Genomic DNA, 21169 nt, shown 5'->3' with positions numbered 1-21169 from the left:
TCAGAGGGGCAGAAAGGATACCAAAGCCATGTGCCCATCTCAGTTGTGAACCTCTGTGTCTTGCCCTCCAGGTTGGGCCCAGGCCTGGCCTTCATGAGGGATGCTGTTATCTGTGATAGGGACCTTGCTCCTTAGGGTGTGGATGAGAAAACGCATGAGGGGATGGGGAGAAAGTGGCATTTAGAGGTGCTTTGTACCCCACCCAGCGTCAATAGCCAGCAGGTAACTCTTGGGACAATTGGGGTCTGTTCAGACATAGCTGCAAACCCAAATACGGGCACCTGCTGGTCAGCACCTCCACATTTGATCTGCCCAGAATGTGACTCCCCTTCTATAAGGTGCAAACAGCTGTGAAGCCAGTGGAGAACCTGAGCTCAGCCTGCCTTCCCTGCCCAGTGCACACCTGTCCTGGAGGCCTGTCAAGCGCTGTAACACCAGCCAAGTGTAGGTAACTCAGAAAAGCCCAGCTTCAGGGACCTTCCTCCCGGCTCAGCTCCTCCAGGCTCTCCTGCCATCTCAGACCTAACTTGCTCTTCCTCTTTAGTGACACCTACTCGACCTTCCTCTCCATGGTTGCCTTGGAGCCATCTCCAAGTTACTTGTCCCCTCTCTCTTCTCACTGCCTTCGCCTCTCCTATAACTGCAGTGCTCCCGCAACTTCAGACCCATGATTAAAAGTCTCATTCAGAATAAAAGCTGACTGCAGGGAGGCGCTGCCTGGACTGCCCCTGCTCCAACCACTCTCCTTTCCTACCCAAGCCAGCTTCTTCTTGCCTGGGGCCTCTTCCCTTCTTGGCACCCTCTTACCAGTTGCTCTCTGAAGATGGCCACACCCCTTCTCTCTACCTCAGTCCTTATCATAATTTGGGGTTATTTTTAGGTTTATCTGCTCATTCTTTCTTCCCTGTCCCCGAGGCTGAAGGCTGCAGCAGCTGGGGCTGTGCCTGTCTCCATCCTCTACCCACCTTGGCTCTTCACACACCCCACAGCCTGGAAGAGCTCAGGGAGTGTATGTGGGCTGGGAGAGCAGAGGGAGCCTCAGTAGGCCACCTTGTCACCCCACCCCTCCCGAGCCTGTTCTCAAGGAACAGCCCAGGTTGGGTGGGGCCAAGTGGCCCAGTGACATCATCCAGCTCTGAATTTTCCTGCTGCTACAGTTGCTGCAGAGCCAGGCTTCGGTACAAGAAGGCAATAATTTCAAAGCCTGATAAGCACAGTTATGCTTGTTAACACTGCAGGGCTGGGGAGGCTGAGGCTGTGATCCAGGGAGAGCGAAGTGTGCTGCCTTCCTGAGACATCTGCCATTGGAGGGAACAGCCTTGGGAGCAGGAGGAGGAGGCAGATGGTTCTTCTCTTCTGGTAATAGCCTCCCTGTTGGACCCCAAAGAGCCTTCTAGGAATGAAGCAATGTTCCTTAATGTCTCTAATGTCAACAGACATCGTGACATGCAGATGTGTCACAGAGACTTAGGGTCTTATGGGTCCTGGAATGGAAGCCCTTGGACTCTTCTTGGCCATCTTCATTTCTCTTTGCCTCAAGGTCTTTGCTGCTTCAAAGTCAATTCCCCCAGGCCCATCCTCGGCACCAAGGCCTCTTGCCATCCCGAACACCTAGTCACCTTCATCCTTTAGGACCTGGGACACAGCCCTCTCCAGCCCATGGCTTCTGCCTGTCAGAGCCCACCTGGGGCTTTCCTGATGCAGTTCCCATGTCCACGCCCCCGACTCCTTCCCACACCCAGCTGTCCTCCCTGTTAGATACCACCCCAGGTGGCTGTGGCTGTCACATCACCGGGAGGTACACCTTTTCCTCCACTGGACTGAGGACTGGGCCCTTGGATTTCTCTGCAGTGACTTGACAGTATTCATCGAGCTTCAAGGGCTCAGCTGGAATTCCAGGGTTGAGGCCAGAAGTGCTGTCTAGAAGTGGTGAGCAGGAGAGTCAGAAGCAACATGTGTGAATCCGGGAAGGATTTGCTCTTAAACAGTGTACAGAAAGCAACAAAACATTCACCATTTTAGGAGGAAAAAATCAGGTGTGATGATTGGCTGCAGGACAGGGTGAGCAAGGACACTCTGAGGCAGGATTTCTTTTGGGACCTGTCCCCACAGAGGTGGCAATCAGGATGGTTATTTTGATCCTTGGAATGTACCAGAATGAATCCAACAGATCCAAAACTTTCAATTTTTATATAACTCCAATATTGTTTTCTCCTTGCCTCTGTTTCCAAGTTGTGCACACATACTGACAACTGTTGCCCACTGAAATTGGAAGGACAGGCCCTTTGCCATAAGATTTTTTTACTTTTCCAAAGAAAGGATGGTTGCGCCCTACTGTGGGTCCCCACAATATTTTAATTCTTTTTTTTTTTTTGTCTCAGATTACTTTTCATTAAGGAATACAGCAATGAACAAAGACAAGTCCACAAACTGGTGACATGGATACCCTACAAAACACGGACACTTCCATTACTCTGGAAAGTTCCCTCGTAACTAGAAAATCCTCCCATTCCCACTCAACACAGCCGTTGTTCTGATGTCTGTCACCACAGGTTATTTCCCCTGATCCAGATCGTCACCGAAGTGTAGCATGTAGTATGTTTTTTCTTGTTTCTTTCATCTTTTGTGAGATCCATCCTTTGTTGTTATATTGGTAGTTCATGTAATACATCTTTTTCCTTTAATTGCTCTTAAAATTTTCTCCCTATTGCTTTCTTATAATTTTTACTGAAATATGTCTTGGTGCAGTTTTCTTTGTGTGTATTCTACTTGGGTTTACTTGGGTTTCTTGATTTAAATTGCAGTTTTCCTTAAATCTAAAGATTTTTCTGCCATGATCTCCTCAGCCCTGTTCCCCTGCCCCTCGGCCACCGCTGGGCTCTAGCTGCAGGGGCAGGGGCTCCTAATACTCCTTGGAGGTCACTGAGGCTTTTGAAAATTGTAGCCTTTTCACCTCTGTGCTTGTTAGTTTGTAGAGTTGCTGTTGCTGTGTATTTGAAGTCACTGATCTTTCCTTCTGCAGAGCTTAACCTTCTTCTGTTCAGTCCATCCAGTGAATTTTTCATCTCAGATATTCTATTTTTAGATCGTAGATTTTTATTTGATTATTTTCAAAATAATTTTTGTTTCCCTGCAGAGGTTTTCCATGTGTATTCTTATATCATCTTTTCCTTTAAATCCTCAAATGGGCTTATAGCAACACCTCTGATTGCTCATTTTAGCATCTGTGTCATCTTTGCATGTGTGTCTACTAAATTTTTGTTTTGTTTTGCAGGAGGGAAGCCCTGGTTATTTTTCTGCTTCTTTGCATCTCTCTCTCTCTCTCTCTCTCTCTCTCTCTCTCTCTCTCTCTCTCTCTCTCATTGTGTGCAATTTCTTGTGGTTTGCTGAATGTAACATTCTTGAGAGTCTAGACCAGTTTCAATTTCTGTTAGGATGTCTGTAGAAACTGTCACTTGAGGACCGGCATAGCCCCAGTCTCAAGGCACAGTCTCTCTGAGGTCTGGGCTGAATGCCTGAAGTGTTCAGCAGGCCTTTCCACTCTGGCTGATTGGAACTGCTGTGGTTCCAGTGCACTTCGGCCTCTGGAATCTCTAGGAAGCTCAGGGGCCTCAGCAGATGCTCTCCGGCCGGCCTGGGTCTGGTTCTGCTAATGTACAGCCTGGTGTTAGATGGAAGACTCCAGGGGCTTAGGCAACTTCTTGAGCCCCTGTGTGCAGCTACATTCTGCTCTGGTGTCCTGCCTCGCACATTCCAATCCGCAGTAGCCACAAGTTTCCCTCTCAGACTGTCCACTCAGAAACAAAGTGCTCCTGTGTGGAGCTCCTCTGTGCTGCGTTTAGGGAGCGTCCCCAGGCAGAAAGCTGGGCTGAGTGCGACTTCACTCCATGTGTTTTCTTCCAGAGATAGATAGATAGATGACAGAAGGATCAGTTGTATATCCACTCTTCTGTCATGGTTGCAACTGGATTTCCCACCTTTATTTTAAATATGTATTTCACTATTCTATGATAATCTGTGTGTGTTCCTTCCCCAGGGAAATGGCTGAGTCTGGCCATTTTTGCACCTTTGACACCTAACAATCCCCTTAAATGGTGCAGAGTGAATTATTTTTGAATGACTGAATTAATATTATATATTTCATTTATAAAGTAGTAATTTAAATTTCATGTTACACTTGTTCAGAATTGCGATTATTTTATATAGTAAATGTATATGGTTATGTTATTTAAATGGCAGGTAACATTGTATATATGTATATATAATACATGATATATATGTTTAAAGTGTATACACACACACACACACATCTTGTAAAGTTGGGAACACATACACATGGCTTAAAATGCAGAAGTTTTAAAAAGCGAAGCAGTGAAAACTTAAGTCTCACTTGCTTCCTTATTTCCCTGCTCTCCTGAGACAATGTTCCTCCAGTTCCTCCTCACCCCTCCTGGAAGGATCCTAGGAATTCACAAATATAAATACATTTGCATTTCCTGCTGCCCACGTTGTGGTATACTGCTATTTCCCTCTACTTAAACTTACACAGGGACATTGGAGCTCTGCACTCTGTGTGTGGATGCCCCCAAATCTGTCTATGTCTGCTTCCATGGCAGACCACTGAGGCTCTCCCAGTTGCTTTCTAACACAAAATGCTATGAGGAGTCGCCTTGTTTGCTGCCATTTCACCCACACAAGCCTGTAAGCAGAAGCAGAATTCCAGCCCTGGGGCAGATTGGAAGTGCCTACCCACGCCATGCCTACCCACGCTGAGGGCAGATCCTTGCTCCCTAGGCCACTCAGGCTCGCCTGCTGGCTGGCTTCTGGAAACACCCTCAGACACACCCCAGTAATGTTTGGCAGGTTCCTGAGTACTTCTTAATCCTGTCAAGGGGATCCTTAAGCTAACCACCACAGCAATCTGGGCAGTGGCATTCATGTGACTGCACTGCTCGGCTGCTCTTAAAACCAGGCCACCAGAGAGCAAAGGGAAGGCTGGCCTCAGACGCTCACACTCATCCATGACAGTCCATGTGAAAAGGCCGTAAAGCAGCCAGAGCAACGTGCAGCAGCCACATGTCACCAGAGAATAAAGGCTGACTTCCTTGTCTGGCTGTGATGGAGGAACCAGGTCCCGAGTCACCTCCCAGTCTTGAAAATTCAGTAAGATGGAAGAAAATAACACAGAATGGTGTCCAGACATTGGCCATGGGTGGTGCAGGGCTGAGAGAGAGGAAGGAAGTGAAGGAGGCGAGCTCAGGAGGGGTTCCAGGCTGCTGTGCAGTGGGGGAAGCAAGCAGACGCGGTGGGCTCTGGAGAGGAGAGGAAGGGACCAGCTGGGAGGAGGCCAAAGTGGCCAGCACAGGTGGTGAGTCCTGGAGAGAGCAGAGCCGCAGCGGGAGGCTCCTGGGAGCAGGGAGGAGCTCGTCTAGCGATCCAGCTGGGGCGTCTGCAGAGTGATGCGTCTCAAAACGAGTGCCCGCTTCACTTCATTATATGTGCAAAAATCAACTCGAAGCAGGCCTCACTTTAAATATAAGAGCAAAACTGTAAAACTTCTAGAAAAAAAACCTCAGAAAAACAACTTTGCCATCTTGGGTTAGGTAAAGATTTCTTAAATATGATGTTTAAAGCATAACCCACACAATGAAAAGATTGGTAAATTAGACTTCACCAAAGGTTTAAAACTGTGTTCTTCAAAAGATGTTAAAGGACGATTTTTAGAAGATTTTATGTAAAAACCGACAGGACCTGGAAATAGCCATCTTGAGAGGAAAATTTCTGGTCTTTAAATACTTTGATTATTAATGCAAAAAATTAAGGAAATTAAATATTTATTCCAGAAAATTAGAAAAGGAGGAACAAAATGAAGGACAGTGATAGAATAGCAGTAAAACCAAAATGTAATATTAAAAACCAGCAATCCAGAAGATGAAACAGACGTGCAGACAGGAACCGAGAGCACAGCAGAGACAGCCAGCTCAGTACCTTCCTGAGTTCTCAGTTCCACCCTTGCCCTGGGTTCTGGCCCTGATCAAATATACCATTGTGCTCTTAGCCAAATTTGCATTAATTTTTAATATATAAATAAGCTTAATGATTTCGGCTTTTCAGTAAGTGAAAAGTGTAAGGCTGAAATATTTGATTACATAGACATATTAGACTTGAGTCAGTGTAAAGGTCTATGAATTCTCAAATACATGGCACGATTGAAATGCAAAGAAAGGAGTATATATAAATATGTATGTACATATGAAGATACATACATATGCGATACACAAAACTGACAAAGGTTTACCACAAAATTTTATAGATAAAAAGAAACACCTCTACATAGTAAATAAACCAACACTATAAACAGAAAACTTGCGGCAATAAATACACTTGGAAATAAACACATTAAGATATGTTAGCTGCCCGTGATTTAGAGAACCTTACACATCAAGCTAGTCCTTGTCGCTCGGCTTCTGAAAGAGTAAAGGCTTGGGTGGTGCTTGGTGGCAGGGAGCCTGGAACATGAGGACTCCAGCGCAAAGTGCCGTTGGCCAGGCTTGAAACTAGATCCGACTTTCTACTGTGCGTGCGGTGTGGACCTGGAGGTTCTCCTGAGAACTATCCAGGGAAACACTTGTACATTGTCACTAGCTTGAAGAAGTAAGGGGTGTGGCGCCATCATGGGCAGAGCAGTGAAGAGTGGAAGCCTACTAGCAGTCCCAGAAGGACTGTGTGGGAGCCGTGTGATGGCACCTGGTTTTTGTATTGTGATACCAAATTATTTTTATGCTGGTAGGAGGGCTAGAAGGAAGAAACTTGAAATTCCACTTTACTTCTTAAAACTGTAGTCAAAACAAGTAAAATTCAATGGAAAAAGAAAAAAACAGTTTTCCCCAAACTATGCAACGCTGTGAGGATGTAGCAGTGAAGTGGGCACCCTCGCTGTGTCGGGGAGGGGTGGGCAAATCGGTGCTTTCTCTAACGAGCAGCAAGCAACAGCTTCAGTCCAAATTCATGTATTTTAACTCACTTCCAGAAAAGTAGCTAGGAGATAATTAGAGACGTGGACAAAAATTTATGCCTAGAATCTTCCTGCACTATTCTTTTTCAGTCAAATCGAAACAACATAAATGTCCACAATAGTGGAGTATATGTGTACCTAGCTCCAATAGTGCATTCAACCCATGTGTGCTATGTCTCCTGGTGCTGCTCTTTGGGAGAGCCTGGGGTTCAGTGGTGTGCAGCGTACACGTGCCCACCTCCTACAGCAGTGTCCACCCTCACAGGAAAGACAGTGACCTCACTCCACATGGGGCTGTCCAAGAAAAGTGCAGGATGCCGAGGTGCACAGATGATATTTGCTGTACAACGACAGAATGCCATGGGAAGATAAATGAGAAATATGCTGTGAACTTCTTTTTACCACCTCGAGAAATGGTGTGGGAGTTCCTCCGAGGGCCAGAAGTGACCTTTTAGAGACTATTAACCACTCAGCAGAGAGGACACAAGGGAAAAGCCCTGAGCGAGAGTGTTCTGAGCCGCCTGCACCAGAACACTAAAGCAAAACCTCTCCAGTTATCACTTAAATAGCATGCAGACACCATCGAGTTTGGAAGAGGAAATTGGAAAGGCACACCTCCCTGAGAAGGTGTAAAGGCAAGGAGGTGTGACCCCACAGGACCTTTGACAAAGTCCTACCTAACCTCCTTAGGGTCCCTCTTGGGAACAGGGGTAGGGAGAGATCACTCCCCAGTAAGCACTTCTTGAAGGAGTGGGGCTTTATGCTGGTGGCTGCTGGAGTCCCCAGCACTTTAGGGGTAAAGTGTTGTCTCATTACTTAGGAATTGCAATTCTGTCCTGACAAGGCAGACTGAGCTGACTTCCACGGCATGACGAAGGACTATAAATTAATCGAATGATTGAGGAAGTCCTTGGAGACTGTGCTACCCCTGTTCATGCTGGTTGGCTGCAGCCATGGTAACCTCTTACTCCAGACCAAAGTCCGGGCTCTGCTGAGCTTTATGACCAGGCCCAGGGTTCAACGTCCAGCAGCACAACCTCCTTGGGGAGAGGGAGGTTTTCTATTCCACAGCAAATCATTGGACTCCATTTCGAACACTGGACTCCAAATGATAAGGTCCGTAAATCTTATAAGCAGATCTTTATTCTTTTACCCTAGGGAAATTATTTCCCTGAAAAAATGCCGACTACACAGAAAACCTTGATGTTCTTGTCTGGCTTTCTCACGAGCCTGGGGTCCGTCATTGTAATCTGCTCGATGCTGGGGACCCAAGCATGGATCACCAGTACAGTTGGCATCACAGACTCCATCTCCAACGGCAGCGTCACCATCACCTATGGTCTTTTTCGTGGTAGGAGCACTCAAGAAATTGATCAAGGACTTACAGAGCCAGACAAAGACTTTGAAGGTAATGATGAGCTAATGTGAATGGTATAGTGAGTGTGAATTAAGATTCATGTCATTCTGTGTTTGGGCCAAGTAACCACTTGAAAACAACTGCCTTGTACGTGCTGGGTGAGGCTGAAGATCAAGCCTCCTTCTTAATTTTGAGAATTCACTGTATTGTTGTTTCTGCTTGCTGGGTTCTGGCTGTGTCTTTCATTGCAACAGTCTGTCATTCTAGCAGTGGCTGTGTGTGGATGGTGCCAAGTTTACTGTTAAGTCAACAATTAAGCAATGATAATACTTCAGTAAATATATATAGGGACACTCTGGTGTTCGATCGCCAGTGGGAACCGCATTTTAACTGAATTGACGATGGGTTTTAAGTTGGGCAACAACCTCTGTCCAGCACTTCCTAAATAACATGATAGGGAAAAAATAAAATGGAAAACATTCCACCTCTGTTCCTACTTCTCAGCTTCGTTTCTTAAACCAATTTGAATTTACATTCTTGTTTTCAAAATATCTTTTGTTGGAAATAACATTTAATTTCTACTGATTCTATTAATGGTGTATTTTATAGGAACCCCTATTTTTTCCTAATTTCTCATATAATAATGCCTTCCTCTCAATAGGTTTAAAATTACATTTGTTGAGAATAATAAGTTGATTTGGCTATTTGACTTTTGAAATTTGATAACTACCATTATGTTTTTAAAATTTTAGAACTACATTTGTAAATTGTATAACACAGAAGAGAACTTCATTTTGAACAGTGATACATACAGTTATTAAAGAGGCATTAGCAGGTATTTTGCAATTATTAACTTTTAGCTTTTAGATATCTGTCATTTTCAACCTTATACAAAGACAGTGTTTAGGTTCTGGCTCTAGTTCGCTTATGACTGTGCGTGTGTGTGTGTGTGTGTGTGTGTGTGTGTGTGTTGCTGAGACTCTACCAACTGAGCTATATCCCCAGCCCTGCTTATGACTTTGTTAATGAAGTGATTCCCTTAAGTCCAAAGCAATGTGGTTGTGTGTCCCAGTCACAGGCCTGTCTTCCAGGTATTGTAAAAGTCCCCTCTCCTCTGGCATTCAGCCGCTTCCCAGAGGGAAGTTCAGATGTCAGTAATTCAGTCATATTTTCAGTTATGTGAGTACCATTTTCAAAATGAAAAGGGAAGTAGTTTCTGAATCTCTAGACACATAAAAAAATTGAATAAGAGACAAAATCTACAAATGTTTGGTTTTCATATGATGCCTGTTTGGAACTAGTTGGTTCCAATTTGAGATCAATGATCCCCGTGGAAGCCCTGACTCTTGGCCACTAGGGAGGCCCAGAGGAGACCAAGGCCGGATGGGCCTGGGGCAGAGCCCTGGGAGCCATGTTGGGGGCAGAGTTGGGAGAGTCCCTAAGGGTCAGCGCCCAGTGGGGAGCAGGAAGGGGAATATCTGCTTCTCCTTTGCCTGGCTCTCTTCCACTCTGTCCAGGGGTCTCCAGGAGCCTCCCAGTGTCACTGTCCCCCTGCCACGCTCCAGATGAACTGCCACCCAGTGGGTGAGGGTGCTGCACACTTGCCCTGCTGACATCTGAGGACCCTCACAGCCCAGGGGGTCTTCATCAAAGATGACTGCCTTAATTACGGAAACTTTGACAACTCTCTCAGCTGGGAAGAAGTCTCTAGAAGACCTTCCTTGGTGTTCCACTGCTAACGGTGCCTGGTGCTTCCCAGAGAGCAGCACCACAGTCCCTACGTGAGACGCCATGGCCCCTCCACTGCTTGTCTTGGCTGCCTGGCGCTTATTTCAAATCAGAGGCCAATCAGCAGCAGCAAAATAAAATCTGTATCAACACCGCTGTCCTGCTCTGGGGGCACAGACGTTCCACTGGGGAGGTTAACTTTGTCAGGTTAATGTTAGCTTCTTAGCTAATTCCAGCTCACACTGAAAACCCTTTAGGAATAGTGATTATCACCAAGCTGTGCCACATTTCTGCATAGGATCTGTCAAAGTGTGCCAATTTGAGCTGCAGATTTTGATATTAAAGATGTCTGACTGCAGAGTGCCATAATAATTCAGCCCACAATAGGCAACTGATGAAGAAAATAACCAGTCAGACCAGGAAGGAAGTCCTCCATGGTGTAGCTAGACTGTCTGGGAGGTCAGGTTGACTGGATGTGCCCTAGTTTGCCCAACATCCAGATGAGAAGTGACAGGTCCTTTAAGTGCAGACATGAACAGATCATCTTGCGACTCCAGAACTTCTGGATACCTCATTTCAGTCAAAAGACCTTCCCGAGCATTTGCCATACAGTGAGGCCTGGGATTCAGTCAAAAGACCTCCCCTGAGCAGTTGCCATACAGTGAGGCCTGGGATTCTGACAGGATTTGCACACAGCTCCTGCTGGAAGGGCTCACCACCCAGGGCAGAAGAATTGAACTCAACCAGTTAAGTTCAACACCTGCTCTAACTGCAGGGTTGTGGTGAGTGCAGGTCTCCACAAAAGCAAGGAGTTGGGTGGGGGACATGGCTCTGCAGACTCCTTGGGGACAGAACCCTGAAAACCTGGAGGACAAGAGGACACAGGCTCACACTCATGGTCATGTGCCTTCTCCTGGGTTTGGATCTTGTGTGTTATGCAAACATAAAAAACTTAAAAGAAGTCATTTCTTTGACTTTGGTTTTTGACAATGTCATTAGGGGTCAATGGGTGTGATGTATAATATTTCCTCACCCTGGCAACAATGACAAAGTGAGTCACACAAGTAGAACATGGGGTCATTTCAGATGTCACCCAGCCTACATGCCGTCCAGGACATATATTTTTACAGAATCATTTTGACAGAAAAAGCTTTATTCTTGGTCCCAAGAATGGTTTGAGCAGTAGGTATGTGGCACTTTTTGAGCATTTGCATTGCAAGGACACTGAGTCGCTGAGGCTAGAGGTGGAATCACCTGGACGCTGACAAAGAAACCCTGCTTGACGGGGATCTCAGGGAGTCAGTCAGTCCCTGGTCTTCTGGTCTTAAGAATCCTTCCCAGATGCCTAAGACCAAGCAATTCTAAGTCTGGTGATGACCGCAGCCTCGCCATGCCAGATGCTAGGAGGGATGCTTACGTTGCCATGCTGGGCCTTGCTTCAAGCTCCAGTGCTTAAAGTTAAACTAGTTTATTGGGAATAGCTCTAGATGCAACCTTGAAAATGAACCCACATAGGCTGGAAGAAGGCATCAGGGCCCACTGGCCCTCATGCTGCCCTTGAGTCAATGACCAAAGTACACTGTAGGAACGTCACTCCCATCTGGCCTCTCTGCCTGTCAGTCGACCAACACCATTGTTCCCAGGAGATCAACAAAGATAAAAATAACTAGGAATGGGCTGGGGCTGTAGCTCAGTGGTAGAGCGTCCGCCTCGCACGTGAGAGGCACTGGGTCTGATCGTCAGCACCACATAAAAATAAATAAGGATATAAAAAATAATTAGGAAAACAAATATGCGGCAAAAGCTGGTTGATTGCAAAGAGAAGAAGAAATGAAGTCGATGTCTACGGAACACATGCAGACATCTGCCTGCCACCCCACACCCCTGTGCCCTCACACAGGGACACTTCCCTGGAGAAGAGCTACTTGCCATTTGCCCTCAGAAATGTAACCATGCTGAAGCGGGGAGAGGATAGGACACAGGTGTCCTGCAGGGCTCAGCCGCCCTTCTCTCAAGACAGCCCTGGCAACTTTCCTAGAGGCAGGCACCAGAGGCCACTCACCCGAGGGTCTGAGTCATGCTCTGAGATCTGTTGGCATCTCGACCCCTTCCAGGGTTGCCCTCTTGTCCACAGATTCAGAAGATGCCCCGATCAGGCCCCTAGTGGCCAGTGTTTGAGAGGGAGGGGAGGTCTGGTGTGCCCACCCACCTACCCGGCCACTGGCACTCCCCCCCAGTGCCCAAGGACTTACAGAAAACCAGAAAGGCAGGCGGCAAGTGGGCCTGAAGGGGTTAACCATCCCTGCGTAGGGAGCCGGATGTCCAGTGCCACTGGTTTTGTCCCTTGCTCCACCAGCCAGCAGCCCAGTCCTGCCTCCCAGCTGTGGGGCCTGTGGGTTCCTGGCCTCTTTCCGGGGGTTGCCAGAATCAGGGCAATTAGTTCCAATTGTGAGGTGGCTTTCCTGATTCAATGCTTGCCCCTCAACGAAAGGAAAAGAACGGCATGTGTTTGCTAATTCCATAGCAGAGAGCAGCTGTCAGATGCGGGAGGTTGGTTGCCATTCCACTCTTGCTAACTTTTGCTGCATTTTCTGCTTTCGTTGTCTGAGTTCTGAGGCAGGAGCTGGAAGGGAGACACAGCTGTCATACCTGGGTGGCAGGGAATTCAGGATGCTGAAGAGCAATTTTACCACGCAGCAGTTAACATTAAGACGAACTGTCCCCTTAATACATGGGAAAGTAGGAGCCAACAGCTCCAAGTTGACTCTTTTGAAGATCACATCTACCAATTCCTACCAAAACTCAAAGAAAAGAGCTGCCCTCTACTGTCACTTCCTGATTTACGCTGAAAAAAATGGAATGTTAACCATTTATGAACGGACATTTACTGCTTTTTATTAAGTGTGCAAAGCAGAAAAATACTTCAGGACCTAAGACATGTTTTTCACACTGAAGCTTCTGTTTTCTATTGAGTGTTCAAATTATTTCTTTGGCTCTCAAACTTTGCCAAAGAGAGGGCTCCTATGTCTCTTCCAACTTCTGGTGGGATCCCCAAGTTTCCCCTGGAGAAAGCTGCTTTGCATGGAATGGGAAGTGACCCCACCTTAACAGAGATGAGGCACTAACACACGAAGGGCCTGACCTGTACCTCTGGCTAGGTGTGACCGCCTTGCTCTTCCTGCTCCTCCTCTGAGGTCACTTTTCACAACAGGTGACAGGTGTATGCTAAGTTAGAACAAACACGACATCCCATGAAAGGTGGGAGAAAGAGGCAAGAGACTCAGCTAAGGTCAGGGACAGGTGTAGCCCTGCCCAGGTGGCCCCTGGCCCTGAGCCCGGCCCCTCAGACCTGCCCACCTGGCTCCACCACAGGGGGTCATGGCCTAACTGCACTCTAAGTCTGACCCACTCTTAGAGCCCTTGCTTAAGTGCAGGGCAGAGAATGTGGTGCTGAGGATCTTACCACCTGTGCCAGGGATCACCATGGGAAAGCACAGAGCAGCGCCCTCATGGCGGAGGACAGGGTGGTGGGAGTGTCCCTGTGAGCTGAACTTAGCTCCCAGGCCCAGCTGGGGAGTGAAGTGCTCTGTAGCCCAGGATGGTGAGGTCATCGTCCACGTCAGCTCTGCTCCCTTCTCCCTGGGTTCACAAGGGACATGTGGCCATGGGCAACACCCAGGATCCCTGCCTCCCTTTCCCCTCTGACTCTCTTTCCTGCCCTTTCTCACATCCATGTCCCCCTCTCCTTTCTGCCGGTGTCTCCTGTTACTGCTCACCGCCGTCCCCCGCCTCTCCTGCTCCCTGTCTACAGCAGCTCCTGGCTCAGGGCTCAGCCACACAGGACCAGGACACCCGCCCCTGGGGCTTCCTTCTCTTTTCCCAGGAGGGTCTTTACAGTAACATTGCTCTGCCACCGGCCTCTGAGGGCCTGTCTCAGATACCCAGCTGCGGACTTGCTGGCCACAGCTCTCTTATGCCCACTGTCTGCCCAGTGGGAGGAGACTTGCCTCCCTCACAGGGCACTGCTGATTAAAAAGCAAAAATTACATACATAAAAGGTGATCAAATGGACTGTCCAAACGAGTTTAAGATGTCCCAAACTAGGGTGAGGACCTGCTCCTGCCCAAGAAGAATGCCCCATCTGTTGTCGTCAGCACGCCCTGATCAACAGTGGGCGTGAAGTGCGTGCAGAGGGACACTGACAAAGCCCCTCCAGGAGGTGGCTCTCGATGACGTCAGTGCTCACCCCTCCTCAAACACTTGGGGGGCAGCCAGGCAGGAGGGGGCAGTGCACTTTTGTTTTCATGGGGACAGTCTGGGCCCCTGGGCAAAGCTGTGGGGAAGCCGATTTGGGCTCAACACAATGAAGAAGTTTCAGTAATTGAGGCAGTGCAGGGGAGGACATTGTAGAGAGAGGAGGTCCCCTCGTGGAGGCTGGAACAGGTTCCAGCAGCCCCTCCCTGGAGCCCTAGGCATGCACAGCCCTGGAAACAGGAACCTTACCTAGCCTGGCTGCTCTCTGTTCTCTAAAGCTGTGCTGAGCTACAGGTGTGAGAGTCTCCAGGCTCTCTCCCTGGGGCCCTGGGGAGCCCAAAGGGAAGGAGGATTTACTTGCCGCCCCACCCTGCCCCCCGGCTCTGGTACCTGGCAATTCCCTGTGGTTTTCTTAGTGTGTTGCTCTCAGCTCTGAAATCTGTCCCAAGTCATTTTTTCCTGATGACTTCCTGCAACACTGAATTTAAAGAGGGGTCATCTGCTCAGGGAAGGAGGGGATGAGTGACTGGGCGTGTGGTGTGGGCTGCCCAGTCAGTCGCTTGTGTCATAGCAAAGAGGCAGCTGGAGGAGACCGAGGCCAGGGAGGATGGCTGCTGGTGGTCAGAAGCTGTGAAGACCCTGTGGTGCATGGCCCAGGGGTCCTTTCCTGTACAAGCCCACACCTGGGGCCCCTGTGCATCCAGGATAGATGCAGCTGGGAGGGGTCATGGAGAGATGCGAAGGCTCACCCAGGGGCCTGACTCCCAGCCTCCTCCAGCGTTGGAGCCCCGTGGCCTTCAGGCCTCTCCGGCTCCAGGGTCCTGGAGTCTGGGCCCAGGGCCAACAAGCACGCTGGTTTGTGCCATCAGGCGGCCTTCCTGCCTCCACTGCTAGCCTGGGCTCCCTCCCCCTAGTGCCCTCCATTCCCCCTTCCTCCCAGCCTTCCCTCTCACTGGATTTCCTGCAAAGCCACAAGGTGTATGGGGACCTGGCTGCACACAGGTGTGACCAACCCTTTAAGTATCTTCAAAAGAAAGCAGGGGCAGTGCTTAGAACCCAAGGCGTGCTCATGATGAAAGTGCCACAAATCCCGCTGCAAGAATGTGAGGCCAGCATCAGTGACGGAAGGTCGCAGGTATTCAGGACACTGCCAAGGAACTTAAGAATCGGGAGAAATGTCCAGTTATCTGCAGTCAAGCACGGAGAAAACAACTGGCATTCAGGGAGGAATGTGGTCTTGTTTATACAGGACTGAAAGTGCATAGCTACTCTGACATCTGACGGTCACCAGCCCAAATACCTGGGGGGCGGGGGGAAGAGGCGGAGGAGCGCCTGGCTGGCCGGCTTCTGCCCTCTGTGCTCTGCATTCACCAAACATTGTTTTAGTTTTAGGGATATTGAACAATTCTTCCCCAAAAACTCTGCATTTGGTGGCCATCCTGTTCCTGGTCCTCAGCTTGTCCACTTCACTGCTAAGTTCGGGCTTTACCTTCTACAACAGCATCAGCAACCCCTACCAGACGTTCCTGGGCCCGACAGGGGTGTACACCTGGAATGGACTTGGCGGTGAGTATCCCCAGAAGACTCTGCTCTCCATGGAAACCGCACCCTTCTAGTCTCCATCTCAGCCTCTCTCCCTCACACACATGGACACACAGGTCACACGGTGGTGACAGGAGTTAGTGTGTCCCTGGTCTGTGGTGGGGTACTTACAGCACCTCTGGATGTAGAATTCTGTTTCCAATGCTCTGGCAAATAGCAAGAAGGGAGGTGAAGAGAGGGTGTGACAATGGGCAACATGAGCCACCTTTGCTCTTGAGAATCTCACCTTGAGTCACATACAGCACACTTAAGTCAAGAGAGCACTCACTGAGCTCCTGCTGTGTGTCAACTCCAAACCAGGCTCCATGCGATGTGCAGAAGTATATGCATGCCAAAAATCCCATTGCGTATACACAAGCACATGTGCACACATGTATGTATATGTACACATGTACATAGGTGCACGTGTGCGCGTGTACACACACACACACACACACACACACACACACACACACGCTTATGTACTCCCCCCTGGCCTCCACTTAACCAGTCAACTTTGGCTCCTGAGATGACACATTTGTGTTGTTGTGCCACTGAGCCAACATGGTGTCATTTAGGAGCCTCTGGGCCACGCCCCCTTGCAGGCTACCTGAGTCCTGGGCTGCTGTGGTGTTGCCAGGAGGTTTGGTCTGCTTCATGGTCGGGTGTGGGAGGTAAGTGGGTCCTGGCTCTGCCTCATGGTATTTTGGACTCTTGCTGTGTTTTCTAGGGCATTGCAGCTGCCACAGCTGCCCGAAGCTGGGCCAGGGCCAGTGGAGGGTCTCTTTGTCCTGTCCCACCTTCCTCTGAGGCCTTGCCCCTGCCAGATAGCAGGTTCCTCTGCTACCTTCCTCTGTCCTCCAGCAGAACTGGGCTAGGGAGCAAAGGCCATCCTCCTGGGGGACCAAAGGGGGCTTTGGGGTGCATCTTGACATGGGCCAGAGACCCAAGCATAGGAAAGATGCTCTGGATATTGAGGTGTCTGGAAGCCTCAGAGGAGAACCCTGGGCAGCTTCCTCCTGTCCTTCTGTGGAAGGCCATCTTACCACTGCCTGGCATAGGTGGCTGGAAGGCGCTCATGTCTCCGTGCCTTGGCTACACCAGAAATGAGAAGAGAGAAAAGCCCTTCCTGTGCAGGTTGGCATGACTGGCACACCTACCGAGGACACTGAAGTTCCCGCTGGAGGTCCCTGGACCAGGGGCCCAGACCACCAGTCAGCCCCAGCACAGTGCAGGTGGCAGGAAGAGGGGTAAAGCTTCTGGGGACTTCTAAGCAGTAAGCCAGGATGACAGGGGCTACCTGTCCAGGAAGACTAGGGCACGTGGTCACATGACAGGCTAGCCTCAGCTCCGAGCTCTCGGGTCAGGCTGGCCTGGCAACATCCATACACAACTGGCTCTTTCCTTCCGTGCTGTTGTTACCTAGGGGTCAAAACAAGCCCCCAGCTTCGTGGCGCACACTTGGGGCCAGGGACAGCAGCCTGCAGAATGGTCATCACTGTGGCCTCTCAGAGGGGGCTGAGCACCAAAGGGGAAAGGACTTGGTGCAAACCTAGACATACTCACCCGAAACCAGGTTCCAGCCCCAGCTGCTGCTGTGACTATAGCTCGCCTCCGCCAGCCGAGCCAGGCAAACCCCTGGGCCTCCTCACTGGGGAAAGGGAACGCACTTTTATTCCTCCTCAAGCAGCTGAGGATCTTAGGGAAACAGAGGCTTTGGCATGGCTGGGTTCGGGTCTCAGCCCGAGTCCTCAGAGTGCTGTCTGTCCCCTTTGCCCCCTCCGATTCCCAGCATTTGCTCAGTCCTGGCACAGCCAGCTCTGCTCTCGCAAGGGTCAGGTGGCTCTGGCAGCAGCACCTCACGAGGAAAGACCTACGGGTTCCCAATGGTCAAGAGGGTATCCTGGGCCCAGAGAGTATCCTAGGCCAGCCTCTGTAGCCAGCAGGGTTGAATTCACGTAAGTGTCCATCAACTGGCCAAGGACACCCGACTCTGGAGCTGGGGCCGGGATGGGCCCTTCTCCAGCCCCAGGGGCATGTTGGGGAGGACCAGTGGGTTCCTGGAGGAGAAGCAGGAGTGGGTGCCCAGTGGAGATGCTGTGGCCACACTTGGGCGTCACACTGTAGGCCTGGCAGCCTGCTTCCACAAGGCTGCAGCCCCTGGTGCCCTCGCCTCCTCAGCTGGGCACAAGCTGACTTTGCACATGTCAGAGGCCCCATGTGTGTTTGTAGAGGAAACATGGAAATAGGAGCAGAGAGCTTCCCCTCAGCCCCGCTCACTTCTTCTATCTCTAGAGACTCCACACACACACACAAACACACACACACACACGCACACACACACGCACACACACAGGCTGCGAGGTGGGTGGGAAGACAGTCTGAGATTGATGTGTAAGGAGCTGAAATGCATTCTGACAGGAGCTGGAGGAGACCTGGCCAGCTGTGGCTCTTCTAAATGCCCTGTGCAGACGTTGGGTCCCAATGCCTCCTAAGCCAGACTTTGCCCTCAGTTTGCCCTCTGGGGACTACTGACATTTTTTCCCGCTTGCAGGATTGCAGAATTTAGCAATAAATCTCAGTTTGCAGGAGGCCGAGTCTGCAGGAGGGCCTGTGTACAGAGACTTCACCAGGCATCTTGGCCTTGGGTCGCTGTGGGCCCGAGTCAGTCACCTCTGTGCCCTGGGGCCAGAAGGGAACACTGCAAACCCCTGGAGGCTGGGTTTGTGCACATTCTCCTGGGCTGGCCTATGGTGGCAGGGTCCAGCAGGGCAGAGGAGGAAGTGGGTTTCTTTCTTGTTTCTGATGGAGAGAAGCAGGAGTGCCATCTCCATGGTCTGGTGCCCTGTGACCCAAGACCCTCTCTGCAGCACACTAGCCTGGTGTGGCCGGGCACTGGCCACACAGGGAAGAACCGCACACTCAGAGAAGGTTGGAGCCAGAGACACTCACAGACTGGTTGCTTCAGATACATTTATGCCGTAACCAGGGAGCCCAGGAAGCAACTAAGCAGGTCATATGACCTAGGGTGACAGGCCAGGACAGAAGCCTGAGTCCCTGAGCCTTCAGGAGCTCGGCATCAACCCTGGGGCTTCCTCTAGCTCCAGTAAAATCTTCTGTCCCAGATAGTTGGAGATGCCAGGCAGCCGGAGGCTGCGGTGGAGCCCAGGACTCCCGGCATCTCACCTCCAGAGGGACTCGGGTCAGCCCTGAGTCGGTTGGCTGCTCCTCCTCTGCAGATCAAAGCTCTAGACAGGCATGGAGCATCCTCCCCTGCATGATTCAGCCCTCTGAGGAACTTCACAAGGGGGAAAATGAGGGGCAATTAAGGCAGGTGAGGCTGGGGAGCATCAGAGGACTGGGCTTTTGTTCACACAAATAATTAAGAAATAAAGCCATTGTTTGAGGATGAAGCCTGTCATCAGGGACTGTTAAAATGCTCCCCTCGCACAAACCTCTCTAATCAGGGCCTTTTGGAGACCATTTGGGACACCTCCCTGCATGTGGGGCACGCCAGGACGGGTCTGACGCCAGGTGTCCACTGCACTCTGCATGTTGCCTGGGTCAACAGATAGAGGATCCTGGGGATCCCCCTGGTGGCCACATCTCAGTCAGACCCTGCCTGGGCCAGGCTCCCCTGCCTTGCCACGGGCCTGAGAGTCTGCACCCTCCCCCTCTCTGCAAACCTTCTCAGCAGCAGCGTGGTTGAGAAACGAGTCACATGCGTGTCGTTTGCCCACCTTCAGCCCACCACTGGACAGGTTTCAGTATGTCCTCAGACGTGTGAGGCCACTGCTAAAGGGCTGCCTTTTGAGTCTTGAGTGGGTGTGGAAAGACGAGCTCTGAATCTCTCTGTGTGGCCACGCATCTCCACTGGACACCCACTCCTGCTTTACCACATCAACTTGAGACTCAAAAAGAAGCCCTTTGGCAGTGGCCTCCTGCCATCAGGAAGCAACCATGGGTCTGTATTTTTGTCCATCCTTCCTGGTTAAAGGCCAAAACCACTGAGTCGTGCGGAATGAAATTCAAGCCCTTGAGCCGGCTGAGGCTGTGCAGGGGCCCTGTGTCCACCCCCGTGCTCAGGACCCTGCTGACCTCTGCCATCTCAGTCCAAGTTGTGGGGCTCGCTGCCCACCTGTCGTTGCTGCTCCTATCACCTGCCACGCTGCTCTTCCCTTAACCTTTCCCAGGCCTGTCCACCCTCCGGACCCCTCTAGACTCCTGCCCTACTCGCGCTGCATGCTGTCACCCATCTGCCGGTGCACTGGGCTTTCTTGCTGCATACGGGTCTGAGGAAGCACGTCACCTGGTAGACCAGGGGCAACTGCTACCGGAAGGACTGGAGCTGGAGTATCTGCTCCTGGGCAGACCCAGCCTGGCACACCCCCGGCACTTTGTGCCTAGAACCTAGTTTGTGTCTTATATTTAAAAAATATTCTCCCCCAATACTTGAAAGAGTGTAAACTCAATAAACACCCTTAGAGCGTGTGTGTCTAAATAAATAAAATACAACACAGGGCTGGGGACGTGGCTCAGTGGTCAAGTGCCCTTGTGTCCAATCCCCGGTACCCCCTCCCCCCAAATGACAAAACAGGAGCGTGTCATCGTGTCATTAGGAGCTTTGTTCTCTTCCCAGCATGCTTCATTCTCCTGACCATGCTGCTGTTTGTGGGGAACACACAGTCCAACCGTCTCTCCGGGGAACTGCTGGAGAAGCTTTACCCAACAGTCACTAGTGGAGGAACGACCCACAGCTACGGGTACTCATTTTGGCTCATCCTGCTGGTCATTCTTCTCGATATCGTCACCGTGGTCATCATCATTTTCTACCAGAAGGCCAGATACCAGCAGAAGCAGGAGCAGAGAAAGCCCATGGAGTATGCTCCCAGAGACGGGATTTTATTCTGAGTTCTACTTGGGGTCACTTTGGCGTTGCGTCTGTTTGGTGGACGTCAGCTCCCCGAGCAGTGGCAGGCTAGCTTCTCTGGACCATCAGGATGGAAAGATGACTGCCATCTGTGATGACTTTTCTCTCCCCGGACACCGTGTTCTTCACAGAGACCATCGCCTGGGAAGGGGTGGGGAAGAGGAGTGGGGAGGCCATGTCTAGGCAGTGCTCACTGCTGCAGAGGGTCAGGAGCCGGTGGCCTTCCCACCATCTGAAACAGGAAAGGCCCCACACCTTCCCTCTGACTGGCCAGGAGCACTTTAGCACCTGTCACCTGCTGTCT

General features: G+C 50.3%; 1 protein-coding gene across 1 annotated transcript; it reads left to right on the top strand.

Annotated features, from left to right (window-relative positions):
* Positions 1-8194: 8194 nt before the first annotated feature.
* Positions 8195-20846, top strand: Clrn3 (clarin 3). Its single transcript, XM_026384151.2, has 3 exons — positions 8195-8423; positions 15741-15920; positions 20575-20846. Exons 1-3 carry the CDS (start codon positions 8195-8197, stop codon positions 20844-20846), a joined length of 681 nt encoding a protein of 226 aa, XP_026239936.1.
* The last annotated feature ends 323 nt before the right edge of the window (positions 20847-21169 follow it).

This window comes from Urocitellus parryii, chromosome 5 (assembly GCF_045843805.1).
Source record: "Urocitellus parryii isolate mUroPar1 chromosome 5, mUroPar1.hap1, whole genome shotgun sequence".
Taxonomy (NCBI): domain Eukaryota; kingdom Metazoa; phylum Chordata; class Mammalia; order Rodentia; family Sciuridae; genus Urocitellus; species Urocitellus parryii.
This window is presented reverse-complemented; position numbering and strand designations above follow the sequence as displayed.